The sequence below is a fragment of the Typha angustifolia genome, chromosome 7, assembly GCF_048772165.1.
Source record: "Typha angustifolia cultivar Huaian chromosome 7, ASM4877216v1, whole genome shotgun sequence".
In the NCBI taxonomy this organism is placed as follows: Eukaryota; Viridiplantae; Streptophyta; class Magnoliopsida; order Poales; family Typhaceae; genus Typha; species Typha angustifolia.
The window spans coordinates 7,479,722-7,494,596 of record NC_133245.1 but is presented as its reverse complement, the minus strand read 5'-3'; the positions used below and the strand labels follow the sequence as shown (position 1 = coordinate 7,494,596).

Below are 14,875 nucleotides of genomic sequence, written 5' to 3'. Positions count from 1 at the left end.
CACTAGGAAGTATAAACTCTTGTACTATAAAAAAATGTCCGGTAGATTAGTAGTTGTAGTAGCAGTAGCAGTAGTTTTTCAAGAATACTCACGACACGGCTCTTCAAAAGAGTTTACATAAGAGTTTTTTTAACTTAGTTAAGATAATAATAAAAAAGTAGCACACGGCTCGAATAAGTCTCCAAAATACCAAGTTGCGCTGTCACGTCAATTACGAGAGCGCCCTCAAGCGACAATCTTAGGACGTCGATCACACATCAAACATTACGTGTCGTCTCCCCACTGGTTTATACTCGACCACGAATTAAACCAACCGACGCAGCCATTCGAGTTGTCAAACTCCAACGTGGTCCCCTTATACGTGCGGCGCGGACGGGCTCCAACCCAAATTCAAATCCGATTTAATCTATTAAATTTAGCTATAAAGCGAAAGCAAGAAGACAGAAACGAGGCGTCGAAAGCTAAAGTGCGCCGTCGGAGAGATGAACAAGGCTGGAGTCCTCGCTGCTTTCCTCGCGGCGGCCGGCTCCTACGCCGCTCTCACCTCCTGCTCGGAGCACCCAGTCATCTCCCTCGTGTCTTCTTCCACGCATCAGGTATCACTGAAACCCTAATCCTAATCCTAGATCTATTACTTTCTAGAAGCCCTAATCCTGATGGTTTTGTCGATTGGATTTTATTTCGGCTGGAAGGAGGGGGAGAGAGGGCTGAGAAGAGGAGCGGAGAAGGAGAAGTTCGCGCCGAGATTTGACGGATTGAGGTTTATCGAGACGCTGGTGACGGCGCACAGGTGATGGGTCTTGGACTACTCCTTTAGGAACTTCTATTGAGGGAGATAGATCAATTAGAGAGGAAAGAGAGATTATAGATCTTTTACTTTCATATTTTATTTTTATTTTTTCCGTTTTGATTCCTGGATGGATGATTGTTGCTGTGATTGTAAGGCCGAGGTGATCGTGATGATCGGTAGCCTAAGATGGCTACAAAATTGTGGCGTTAAAGTTCTTTAATCCTTCAGATTTGTTCTTGCTGTGTCGTCTATTATGATTTTGAGAATTTCTTGCTGTTCTTGAAAGCTATTCTTTTCTTGAAAGAAAGAGAACTAATTCATCTTATGTTATTCAAAACCCAATTGTCAATAAGTCAAATTAAGTTTATGAAATGTATTTGACCTATGGTTTTTCCTTTTCATCTTAGGAATAGACTTCACCTATTTGAAAAAGAAACTCTTGAACAAGAAGAAGTGAGATTTGTTTGTCCCCATGATTAACCAAAATATCCTCAAAATAAGAGCGGAAACCTTTTATTTGTGAAACTTAATCCCTTTATGTTTTTGAATGATGTGATCAAAATAATTTGCTGCCTAAACTGGCAAATTCTAACCCTTATTTTTTATATGATTTGGGATGCTTTCGAAGACTAAAAGATGAGATTGAGATCGATTTGAGGTGAAGGTATGCGATTTGTTTAATTTCGCGAAAAATATGTTTTGATATTCACGTATCGTAAATTGGTAACATTAGTTTAGTTGTCTTGTAATAAAAGTGATGTCCACCGGCTACCCCCCTCCAAAAAAAATAAACAAAAAAATAGTTGTTTGCAGGAAGCCTAGGTTATTTAATATTTAGAGTGAATTTGTAATTGTCCCCTGTAGTTAATGTCTAATGTTACATTATTACCTTTTTCTCTTTTAGACTTATATGAAATTATTAACCTTTTTATTTAAAATAACAGAAAAATAAAAAATTATTTGAAGAAATTTTCTCACCATAAAATATCTTTCTCTTTCTCTTAAATTTGCTCACTATTATATTCTTAAAATTTCAGAAATTTAAAACAACATAGCACTCTTAATGTTATATTTTATCCTCTTTTCAAATGTATGATATTAATTATTTTAAAAAAAAATATAGGTAGAAGATTTATGTTTACTAGGGGTATTAAAATAATTTACGCTTTCTCATTTAATTTGGATGAAAAGTTAATAGTTTCAAGTTAGTCCAAATTATGCAAGATAAAATAATACAAATAAAAATTTAATAGATAGTCTGATTTTTGACATAACTGGAGGGGGGAGGACAATTTGTAATTTACCTTTATGTTGAGTTGTCTAGCTCTTAAATAATATTAAAATAAAATAAAAGCAGCTTCCTCGTCCTTGCTGCAAAGCTTCACGCCTTCTGAGGCGTCTGACACAAGCTCGCTGTTTTCTGAGAGCGAGGGATCACGGGTACCGACCCTCAATAAATGTTTGAGCCTACTATGTACTATCATATTACCGGATCCACGTTTAGAATCCGATATAGAGTCACGAGGTAACTTTCCCATTGGCATATTAGAAAGCAAAGGTTTAGCTTAGCTTGCTCTCAAAGTTGCGAGCTATATAATCAACCACTAAAATATTTCTTTTCATTTTGTTTAAAATATTGTTTCAATTCCCCCAAACAGCGTAGAGATGTTGCAAAACAACCGTCCTGGTCCCACCTATCACGAATAATGTGTCTGAGATCCTAGAAAATTCTTCTTAGAAACTATTTGTGAGTTTTTGACCAAATTTTATTTACTAAAAATCACTTCAAACATAATACCAATAAATGTCTTATTTGTTATAGCTACGCTTAGTAAAATACTGAACTTATCAATATTTTATTTTTAAATAAAATATTTTAAAAAATGTTGAATTGTTACCAAAAGTTTGACGAAATTTAAAATTAGAATTTAGTCCTATCATTTTTTTTTTCCGATTCTAAACACAATTGGTTGAGAGAAATTGCTATATCATTTCAACACATAATTATTTTTTATATCTTCAAGATGACATATTTTATGACTAAAATAAATAATCAAACACAAAATTATAATACTCTAAATATTTTATCTATATTTTTACTTATTGTTTGAGGTTCATTAAGCTTTGATCAAATTATTATATTCGTTTCTTTCTTATCTTTTGCATATCATATGCCTAAATTGAACTATTGATATTACGACCTTTGAAATTAAATTGTGGAGCATCCTAATAAGATACTGAGTAATTTAACATTTTTAATAATAAAATACTTAACTATTTAACATTTTATGTGAACAAAATATAATCATCTTTTTCTAATATAACACTAAACTTTTCAATATTTTTTTAATAAAAACACTAATAAAATCAATATTTTATTTAGAAGATAAAACACTTAACACGTCCATATTTTACTAACAACTACAATAAAATAAATAATATTTTTTAGTAGTAAGTTTGTAGTGTAATCTATTTCTTGAGTATAAAAGAATGTTCCACGAGGAGTTTTACAAAGATTGCAGTTCTACATGGAAACACACATGGCTAACACAAGAAACAATTTTGAATACCTAGAATTCTCAAGAATTGGCAATCCCATAAAGAAATTATCGAGAAAACAAACCAATGCATACCATATATTTAGCAAGTGTTTTTACTTTTCCATGTAGATGATTTTTCCACGGAAATCGTTTTCTTCTAAACAGTGATGGTGAAACAGCTAACACAAATCCTGTAGGTAATTCAAGATTGAACAGACTGCAATCCTTAGGTTATTAAGTACCACAAAGAATACATCAGTCTTATGCGACAGCATTAGGTTCAAAACAAGGTGTTCAGGTAATATCTATCCTCCAGCTTTCACCAAAGGTCTTTCGAGGCTCTATCCAAGTAGCACGCACACCCGACTAAGCGACAAGCACCTGAAACCAATACAAAATCCTGCAGGATTTTTTACTGTTAGGAAGTGCCAATCCACTCTGCCATGATGGAACTCCGTGTCCTTTGGGAATTAAACTCTTCACAGCTGTTTTACTGAAACATGTCAGTGCCTGTTGTCAAAATAAGCACATCTCTCTTAATGTTGGCTACAAGCAGTGATGCTTCAGTTAAAGTCTAAACCTAGACTACACAATTAATGCCATTTAGTTCCATAGGTGGAAGTAAGTATATTCATGTTTAGACAAAAGCTTTCACAGATTGGGCACCAACTCAATTACCAAAAAACTGCACGAGAAGAATCCAGAACTAGCTCACTCAGCAGTTCTCTTTCTAGCCTTATGAGGGCGACTCAGATTTTGTGACTGATCGATGTTATCAAATAGTCTGGAATGTTGGTCCTGCAATCCCATAACAAAATCACTACCCCGAGGTCTCTTAATGCTCCTGAAAAATTTCAAATACTTTTATAAGCAGAGAGCTGAGCAACAGCAGCAGTATGATTCTATTCAGTAGAAAAAGGAAACATTAGGAGTAATCTAGCTCATGCATAAAGGTATGTGCAACTTAAATCCCAAAATGTCCTGAATTCCAACAGAATAAGAGATTAACAATAGACAACCACAAATTTAAACCTGTTGATTTGTGATGCACCATCTCCGCCATGTTTGGATAACCAACGGATGCATCCAGTGTTAGATGGAATTAAAGATCCTGAAAGATGGAGAATTTCTTCGTCCACACTATTAGGTAACAATACATAGAAAACTCATTAGAATTCCATAGTTTTATCTAAAGGTTTGATCTTTGATTACAGAAGAATAAACAAAGAACAGGCATGAAACTAAAAACTTCAAGCACTATGCAGAACATCAATAACTGTTTTGGCATAAGCCACACATATTTAGGAGGCTAGGAGATGAAAGTTGTCCCCCACATATGAGTAGGTCCTGAATAGCACAGCACTCTATGGTGTAGGCAGATTGATGTATGTTTCATGCTAAATAGCTAATAATTACTTGAATATATATCTACATACGAAAAGTTAGAAAAATGGAATCAGCTTAAAATGTTAAAAGGATATGTGGGAAATAGTTGTTAGTATCTTTATATTGGACTAACACTTATATAAAGAGGTGAAAAAACAAGAATGCAGAAGCTAATATAAGTTCCATGCGGTCTTATGCAAGTTACTTCTATGAAGTGTAACCAATAATTGCAGAAAGCATATGAGTAAACTATGTGGAGGCAGATGGTCCACTTTATAAATGTGATCAAAGAATTAAAGATAAACGTGAAACCATTGAAACTAAATCCCTTTATAAGAAGTTGAGACAAGAAAAGAAATGTTAATAAAAAGTTCTTATAAAATGATCCATTTACAATGGATAAGTCGAGATTCCTTTCTCAATTGGTTTTCCAGCAAGCTCAACTAGTCCATTCTACTAGAGCCATATATCAAAATTGTAGTCAGACAGCCTCAATATAGTTCAACCTAGTCCTAATGTTATCCTAAAAGCTGCAGCAATGGCACGATCTAGTTATGTGCACAAGTATATATTTTTTTCCAATAACAAATTGATATAGGATACCCATAGGAAATGGATCAGACCAGAATAAGATATTATTAGGACAAAATTGATGTCAAATTTGGATCCAAACATAGAGAGGGAGTTTGTTTGGATTGGATTGGTATCTAGTAACCAATTATTTGATGCTGGAATTTCACATCATTCCTCATGAAGTTAAGCAAAAAATGATAGCAATGATACTGTGGTAACTATTCTTGAAATTCTTTTGGAACTATTGATTACTTTACTGCAGCAGTCTTGAATTCTATATTGCTGAAATTAAGCTTCTTAACTTGGGTAGAGAGAGAAGAAATCTGAGCGAGCAAGAGAGAGAGAGTGAGAGAGAGGTATATAAATTACAAGCCGATTTGCATTAACGTGCCAAAGAATTCCATGTTGGATATTATGTCATGATTCGTATCAGACTCGAGCAGTTTCCTTCAGGTACCACAAGGAAATTGCAAGCCCGTAGCATTGAATCTTTTCAAATATTGAAACGTGTCGGACCTAATGCTTATGTTATAAATATTCCCTCTAATTATGACATTAATTCCAAAGATTTAGTGGCTTATAAACCTCTTATATTCATCCTTGATGATCCTTATATCGCAACTATTTTCAACCCCACCAAATATACGTACTTTAAACCCTACCATTTACTTCTCCATCCTTACAAAAAAAACAAAAGATGCTATTTTAGATGAACAGGTAATATCTGATGCTAATGGAGGTGTTCACCAATTCCTATTCCGATGGAGAGACCACCAAGAATCTGATAGCACGTGGATCACGCACAAGGAGCTTCAACAGATAGATCTTGACCTTTGAGGGTTCTACCAGAGCCGCCCTCAACTCCACTCGACAAAGTTGAGTTTTTCACACCGCAGGAGAGTTCATATGGACATTACATTTAGGCACGTGTACTCATGCAGACGTAGGAGGGCAGCCCACACAGTGACGCTTAATTGGGCGACGAGTTGTGACATGAGGGTATATCAATTTTTTGTTTGAGGGGTTTTTTGGTCTTTTGCCTTTGTTAGGGTTTGCTTATATGAAGGCATGTTATATTATCATTTAAAATTGATGAATATTTGAGATTTGAGGTTATCTACATTTCTTCTCCTTTCGTTGGTGGATTCAAACACCTTAGGTGGATTCCATACATAGTTTTAGGCTCAGATCTGGCTGATTTTTGGAACCATGTTCTTTTAATATCCATACATTGGACATATATGTCCAAGCATTGCTTATATAGTTCCTTGGAGTTTACCAATGTTATGAAAGGCGCTTTAAGCGGCCCTGCTGCAAACCTACAATAAGGCTGATAGAAGGCAGATTGGTCTAGATAATGGGTTGGCCCGCCTTAGCTAATGAGTCGGATCAATCTAGATATGAGTGAACTAACTAATCTAAAGAAAAAAACCCAATCCTCCTCTCTCCCTCGCTCCATCTCTATCGATATGAGCCCTAACCCCTCAAATCCATCGTCTCCTCTCTCCCTCTCTCTCAATCTCTCTCGAGTGGCAACAAGCAACCAAAACTAGGGAGAGGTCAAGGTGGGTGAGATAGGAAAAAGGAAGTAGAGAAAAGGAAGTGAGAGAGGAGCTGATGAAGTTGAAGAAGTTGAAGAAGAGGGAGAGGAAGGAGGTTGGGAAGTGGAGTATAACATGAAAGTAAAGAAAATGAAGATTACCAGACAAATGATGCCAAGTGTGGAGAAGGGAGTAGGTGAATGACGAGATATTGAGTGGACATGAGAGAGCAAGTGAGGGGAGCTGGAGCAACTTACTAATGTTATTTATATTTTGAAAGGACAACTTTTGTTTTACACTTGTACTATTGTTCAATTTCGACTCACTACGTCTCTTCGTTATTTTCATTGTTGATATCATTATAGTCATCTTTACAACCCTATACAATTGTTCCAAAAACTTTGATGAGCATACTAGTATATTACTATAATCAATGATAGTTGTGCCATGCCAATGCCGGGTCGGCATGATAGGCCCATGACACGCCCCATGCCACTGGCATGCATTGGCGCGCCTTTGACATATTTTATAATAATAATCAAATATAAACATTAGTCAGCACATAATATGATTAATATATTCATTCAAACTAACAATATTGATTGATTACTCTATAATATGATTGAAATAGGAAAAAGAGAAGAAAAAAAGGCTCCACATGACATATTATGTTTATCATATGATTAAAAAAAACCCATAGAATGTCTTAGATTTACCACTATAATAGATTTGTTTAGAACCTCACGCAACTAGTGGTAATCAGCATGGGCCAGCATACACCCGTGTGAAGTGAACCCAGTTTCAGAGGGTATATCTAGATTAGTTGTAGAAATCTTGGTCTGTGCAGTCCAAGAAGGAAGGGCGTCAGCTTGGCTTGGAGAATGTGAAGGAGGTTAGGGAGGACGAAATAAAGAGATAGAGGCGATGCAAATATTCCTTAATATCCTAGACTAGGTTGCTCTTCACATATATATATAAAGACTAACCCTAAATTGACTCGAACTTGAATCCTATTACATCAAGCAACTTGATTAGACCAATTAATACTTGGACCCATAATACAACTAATGACTTAACTAGACCTATTAATCAACTTCACTAGAGTCAGGTAAACTAATCTAGAACTCAACCAAGATAGTAGGTACTAAAAATAGTAAATGACTAAACTAAGATAACTAGGCTCAACCTAGAAGTCCACCACACATATATAAATAAAGACTAACCCTAAAGTGATCCGATCTGTCTCGGATCACATCATCGTGCTAGTTGACATGGGTTGATACGCACCCTTGATGGTCAGCATGGATTGACATGGCTCGACACAAGGGTATGCTACTAGAACACCTTGTGCCAGGTGTCGTGCCACTATCGGCATGGGGTGTGCCAATTGCACGACCGCCTTTTAAAACATTAGATTTTACACATAATTTCATGTGACATGTTCTTGTAACAATAGATCAATAGAGGATGTAGGTAACTAATAATTACTATTTTATTCTTACTTGATCCATCCACTAACAAAGGTAGTTTACTCATTCAACATAACATATCATCAATTCACTATTCTTATCCTACTTTTGACAACCAAACACATTTGGACTTATCTTATCAAAGGTAAGGATTACACTTTTATCCATGTTCTACAACCAAACACCAAAAAATGTCTAAACTTATCAAGTATGTAATTCAAATATAAAAAAGTACAAATAAGGTTATCCTTGATTACCCTTATACACCGACCAAATGAGGTTTAAATCCTAAAACACTAAAACTTGAAGATGTGAAGATTAGGCCAAAATCAAGACCTTACACGGTTTGCATGAAATCATGAAATATATAAAAGAGTAACTCATTAAGGACATAAAATTGAGCTATATAATAATTTAACTTTATGCTTACCTTTTGACTAAGAATCTTATCATGCTTCCAGCTTTTATTACATGTCGTTTGTGAGCCAAACTTACAAAAGTTCCATACCCGCCTTTCTACAAAAAATTGTTCAACAAAGAAAGGGTTAAATGAAATCTAGTATTATTATTCTTTCCCACGGAAACTAGAAGTTTACATTATTAACCTTTTACAAGAAGCAGCAATTCCACAATAGACATCTAATTGCAATTTAATAAACAAAAGCATATTAGTCATAGTAGGTAAGCATAGTCAATAGGATTGGTTGTTTCTAAAAGTTAGCAAACCATAGGAGAATATAACAATGCATACTCAACAGTCGGATGCATATAATTAGAAAAAGTCAGATTAAAACATTGAAGATAAACTTTAATATCTGTACAGGGATGTACTACTTAAGTTCTTAATTGAATGTAACCAAAAGTACACATCTTCCCTTTATTCTTCCGATGATTAAAAGTTGAGTGTTTTGGGCCTTTGGCATCCACTTAACTTAAGGATATCAAAATGCAGCATATAAGCCTAATTTAAGTTTGTAGATGCAGTTTTTCCAAATACATGAAGCCAAACAGCCCCTAATATTTTAATATAAACTAACAAAATTGATGTAACACAGATGAAACCAAATATATAGAATTTATTATAAACCCTTAATTTAGAGAAGCAAAAACAGACAAACAAGAAATAAAGAGATGCAAACAAGGCTTAATGTTAAAAAGCAATTTGGAAGAAATTTTTGATCTCACAATTTTGTACTTGAACTCTTGGCGAATATCTTCCATCATAATGGCTGCCGAGCAAAAACCAAGCACAATGACATGAATGGATTCTTTCCCAAGCTTGACAACCTTTCCTTCTGAAATTATAGCACATCACTTGATCATGAAAAATGAAAGCAAGCAAGCAGTCTTCTTGAAAACTAATTTATCCAAGTATAAAATTGAAGCTAAGTTCCTAAACTTACTGAATTGAGATATGAAGTTACGAACCATGGACAGAATTCACAAATCTTTGGGCTGACCTACTTGTACAGGAATTGTTTAATCTTGCCAAATTCTTCCAATTTATGGAATGAGAGTACTATACAACTTATGGTCATTCTATAGATAATACCTAATGATTAAACATATAAAGAAAAAACAAACCTACATATTCTATACCTATGGCTCTATACAATCTCCCATGGTCATTCTTCAACTAGGAATAGGAGGAAACCAACTAAATAAGATAAGGTCTTGCCAGCCATCACTCCGCTCGATTTTCCCATATTTCTAATTGCATAAGTTGTTCAGTTCCATGTAATTGAGATTACAGGAGATACTTAGGAGAGAGAAAATCAATTGACAAAACTAACTGTGTTCTTCTCAATTTTGAAGGTAGATGGAATCTAAATTGCACTAACTCACCAAAAAGAAATAATATTTGTGCAGCCAAGGATGTGTCTGATCTAGGTATCTATGATTATAAGAAAGAAAATAGGAAAATAATAAGAAATAACTAACTTGCCTGCAGCACTATGAAGCGACACAAGATAGTGCAATTTGGAAAATCAAGACATGGATAAACAAGCTTATTCTACATATGTAATCATAAGCATAAAAGTCTCAAAGGAAATAAGATAATTTGAAGCTCAATGATCAAATTCAGTCCACCGGTGAGTCCAGCATATATACAACTAATCTTATAACTAATTCAGACAACAAGATTCAATCGTTTTAGGATCTGTTTGATATGGCTTTTACTAAGTCACGGGTTGAATTGAACTTTAAAGTTGAGAAGCTAATAAAGTATTATGATAAGGGAACAAGAGGCACCCTCACTCTCTTTGTGAGTGTGTCACTGTGTCAGTCTCCATGTATTTTCTTGAATATCAACTAAGAATATTGAGAAGGATCAAGACTACCAGATGTAAGGTTCTGGATAAACATAAGAGCTCAATTCTGAGCAGGTTACGAGTAAATTCAAGATTATTTATCTCCCTCATCTATCTCCCTGTTTACTATTTTTTCCCCATATCTTCTACATCTTTTTTCTTGTTGGTTTTACTCTGTTTTTCCTTCTTTCCTGCTGCAGCTAAATCCATCAATCACATTTGTAAATCTGCAAATAGATTAGTGAGCCTCAACGATTACCTTTTACCTCTCCTTTCTAGGCCTAATTCTAGAATCACTAGAATCAGGATTCAAAACTTGTGCAATATAAAAATGATGAAGTAATCTTGTTAAAGTAGCTCAACAAGTACAAAAGATTACACAGGTAGATGCGTGTTTTGTTTCAAAATGAAACAGCCAGAGTTTTGGGCCTTTTGGCTTTATTCCAAAAAAAAAAAAAATACAAATAATTGCAATTAGCCAATAATATTCTCTTGTTAGAAGCTTCTTTTGCTATGTATGCAATAAGTGCATGAAACAGACACAAGTCGAAACCATGGCATGCAAAACAAAGTTAACTTGAAATCTATATAAGTTGCAGATACAAAAGTAAAAAACCAATAGTAGGAAAACCGAGAATCAGAAAATCCTTTCTCAGGATTATTTACTTACTAGAATTTGTTGTCCTGGTAAACATATAAGATAACATTAAAATTAATAGGATAACCGTATATCAGTCTGTAGTAGTCACAACTACATCACAATTAGGGTGAGGTTACAGCAATTTCCTCACAAGTCTAGTAAGTATAGATAGCTAGCTGAAAAATTTATGAAATGAGAACAAATGATGGGGGAGTAAGAGAAATAAGTTTTCAAAATCTACAATGTACAGAATTCTCACAATATCAAGCGAAATTTACAACCAAATTGTAAGGAAAAGATTGTAGAAAATTGGGTTGAAAGAAGGTTTTTCTTAGAACCTGAAGGAAAAAGAAGAATACCGCAATGATCTATCATAGTAATACTCTGTGTCCAGCTTCTACGTAAACATGTAAACTAAGTTCATGTTGTTTTGACATACAATAATTATTTCCAAGGGGAAAAAGAAAAAAAATCGATAACACATTCAGATCAGCTGATCAAAGTCTTCCATACAAATCTTACACATTTCAAGGAAAAGTTGTAAGAGACAAATAAGAAGGTTCTCTGCATAATAATGATAAACTGAAATTCCTTGTCTTACCTAGCAAGTAGTAAACTAGATAGTTATTATTAATCTATCAAACAAGTTGCTCTTCTCATAAACCTTTGCCTATTACCAAGGAAAAAGGATTAAGAATTAGTGAGGTTCGATGATTATATTTATTAGGCCAGAATTCTCTTCCATATTTTAGTAAGACCAAAAAAAAAAAATCAGTATCAGTACCTACTACGTACAATCTACCTTGAGTTCTAGAGAATGTCAAAGTAGAGTTCTTGTTATCCTTACATATTTTCCATGACAAGAATCACAAATTGTAGATTGGGTTCTATTTTGAAACAGTAAATTTCTACGGTAAGCTTCAAGTTTGATTTATCAGAAATACTGCAGAGAAGGATAACAATCCAATTAACAAGCTCGACAACAGCATCATTTACAATCAATGACAATATAGTTGATTGCAATACTTACCTAAGAGCATATCTGGTCTTGGAGAAAAGACTAGCAATTTTGCTTTTACATTCACCCCAAAGTATGGGATTAAACCTGGGAGAATCTTCGCATGTTTACTTTTAAAATTGAACTCATGAGCTAATATCACACCGTCAAAGAGTTCATTATATCTGCAATAGAATATGGAATATCAATATTTTTCATAAGACCATCATGGCATAGTACAGTATCAATGACAATACCTAAGCAATAAAAGCTGCTGGCATGCGCTATGCAAGCAAACCAGGAGACTAAGGGCTGTGAGTATCTTGGATTATCAAAGTTCCGCGTCTACAAAAGTAAAAGAACATATTGTTTGCAGCTCCTTGTTAGTGATGTTCGAACTCCCCCAAACACTATTTGTATTTCACTATTACACTTTATTCCATTGGATCTAGAGAAGTCCTGTTGAATAGCTCAGATTGACTTTTACCCATGGTGTGAACTAGCCATTTTGATACTGTATAGAGTTTCAGTTTCATCCCCTTCTAGGAAATTAAAAAGAAAGTTGTTTGCAACAACTTGTTAGTTATGTTTGAAGTTTGAAGTTTGAAGTTTGAAGTCCCCCAAATCCTGTTAGTATTTCACTATTACTCTTTATGCCATTGGATATAGGGAAGTCCAATTGAACAGCTAGGATTGATTTTCACCCAATGTATAAACTAGTCATTTAGATGTTTAGCCTCCTAATGGTTTAATTTCATCTCTTTCTGCTATTTTTAGATTTTGGTTTTTATTCAACCAAAAAAAGAAATGAGAAAACAATTTATAAACGAAAAACACTAGCAAAATTTACTAAAATACTAGAAAAATTAAGTTACACATTATTTGATACCAGAGATCTTTTAAACTACATGAGAGAGAGAGAGAGAGAGGAAGCCTTAAGCTTTAAGCCTCTGTCAAGAGTTCGGAGGCGGATACCAACCCTTATATTTACTAGCAATCAAGCAATTTAATAACATATCATCAAAAATTATACAAGCGAAACAAATAAGGGTAAATGATAATTAAAGATTAGTATATGACCTTTGCATAACATTTGTTAACAGTTGCCGATGAACAATAGAAAACTCAAAATCTTATGAAATGGGAGATATTAGTCAACAACTCTAATAAACTAAAAGCTTCTTGGTCATCCATTTTGTTAGAAAAAAACAACTACATTGCTAATGTAGGATGAGAGAGGCTCAAATAGTAAGGTCATTATCTATTTCATATTGCATCTGAAGATAATCATACGGTACAGATAACTATTATCAGGCCTTTTTATATGTGTTTATATGTGCTTGTTGATGATTGAAAGAAAGAGGAAAAAAAAGTCAATTCTTTGGCCATAACTGGTATATAAGATATTAAATAGTATATGGCAAGGAAACTAATAAAATGAAGCGAAAGAAATCAAGTTGGTGTCAATCTGGCAAGAAGGCTATCCATCTGAAACTAATCTTGCAAAGGAAAGAAGATGTATCTATCTAAATTAACTTAAAGAATATTAGTATCTGATGTAAATATCTCAACAGAGTAAAATTTCCTATTAAGAAAAAACGCTCCATTTACTTGCATGTCAGAGTCTAGATTAAATACTTGGGCTATTTTGATTACAGAAAAACCGATCATAAGAAGGAAAAAATCGCAGAGAGAGCTCTTGTATTTTTCTCTCTTAGACACTGTTTGGACATAAATAAATTGGATCACTCACAATAGTTATCTCTAATTAAAATCTTAGCAATGGCACCAACAGAGGGAATAAGATGACGAGTTCGAAGGGGACTGACGTGAAGAGGAGGGAGCTGAGCTGTCGACGGACGGCTTGATCGACTTTGTTCGCCTTTGAAGGGTGCACGTATACCGTGAGATCCGCCTTGGCCACCGACAACCCTTCCATTGCGGCCTTCTTCCTCCGGGGTAACTCGGCTAGCTTCGGAGTATAACCTAATTCTTACTCGCATGTAGGTTGAAATCAAAAGGAAGAGAATCGGAAGGGGCCCAATCAAACGCTGGGGATGAGAACTGAAGAAGGCAAATGCGCGCCGTCCTCGATGGTCAGCGTATTTGGTCTGGATTTGGGTTTAAGCGAGAAATCTTGGTTTTTGGTTGGTGAAGAGAGGCATTTAGGTCATTTTCTAACGACAGCGTTATCTTACCCAGTGTTGTTTCTGCTGGCTGCGGGCTGGAGGAGGGTGGGAAGAATTTAGAGCTGAGGGGTGTTTAGTACTGAGTCTTTAGGCCTGTCAAAATAATCAAGCTCGGTCGAGCTACCCACGACAAAGCTTCAAAATTGAAAGTTTGATCTTTCAAATAGGCTGATCATCAAAATAGGCTCAAAAATAATTTTCAAGCCAAGCTTGATTATGAGCCGGTTCGATCAAATAGGCTCCATAAGGCTCAAATTATTATAATATATATATATAATAAGTAATACTTTATATAGTATATTGTACTTTTATTGTATTCTAAAATTTACTTAAATGGATTGTTATGTACCCTTGTTTGGTTTGAGACTAAGCTCTGAATCTGATTAGTTAGTTTCATTTCTTAGTCTTTATTAGATATAAAAATAATAAAACAATGGT

General features: G+C 34.6%; 1 protein-coding gene and 1 long non-coding RNA gene across 3 annotated transcripts; one reads left to right on the top strand and one right to left on the bottom strand.

Annotated features, from left to right (window-relative positions):
- Positions 1-416: 416 nt before the first annotated feature.
- LOC140763295 (uncharacterized) lies at positions 417-1,041 on the top strand. The gene is made up of 2 exons (XR_012104812.1): positions 417-596; positions 693-1,041. It is a non-coding gene; the product is annotated as an uncharacterized lncRNA (long non-coding RNA).
- Positions 1,042-3,524: 2,483 nt separating this feature from the next.
- Positions 3,525-14,456, bottom strand: LOC140762740 (uncharacterized). 2 transcript variants are annotated; one of them, XM_073100666.1, is made up of 7 exons: positions 14,078-14,450; positions 12,282-12,433; positions 9,485-9,594; positions 8,730-8,815; positions 4,363-4,470; positions 4,009-4,174; positions 3,525-3,840 (listed from the first exon to the last, which is right to left on the bottom strand). In XM_073100666.1, exons 1-6 carry the CDS (start codon positions 14,185-14,187, stop codon positions 4,042-4,044), a joined length of 699 nt encoding a protein of 232 aa, XP_072956767.1. In that variant the 5' UTR covers positions 14,188-14,450; the 3' UTR covers positions 3,525-3,840; positions 4,009-4,041. The 2 variants fall into 2 exon arrangements, with proteins under 2 accessions (XP_072956767.1, XP_072956768.1); XM_073100667.1 differs by lacking the exons at positions 3,525-3,840; positions 4,009-4,174; positions 4,363-4,470 and having other exon boundaries at positions 8,726-8,815; positions 14,078-14,456.
- Positions 14,457-14,875: the final 419 nt, after the last annotated feature.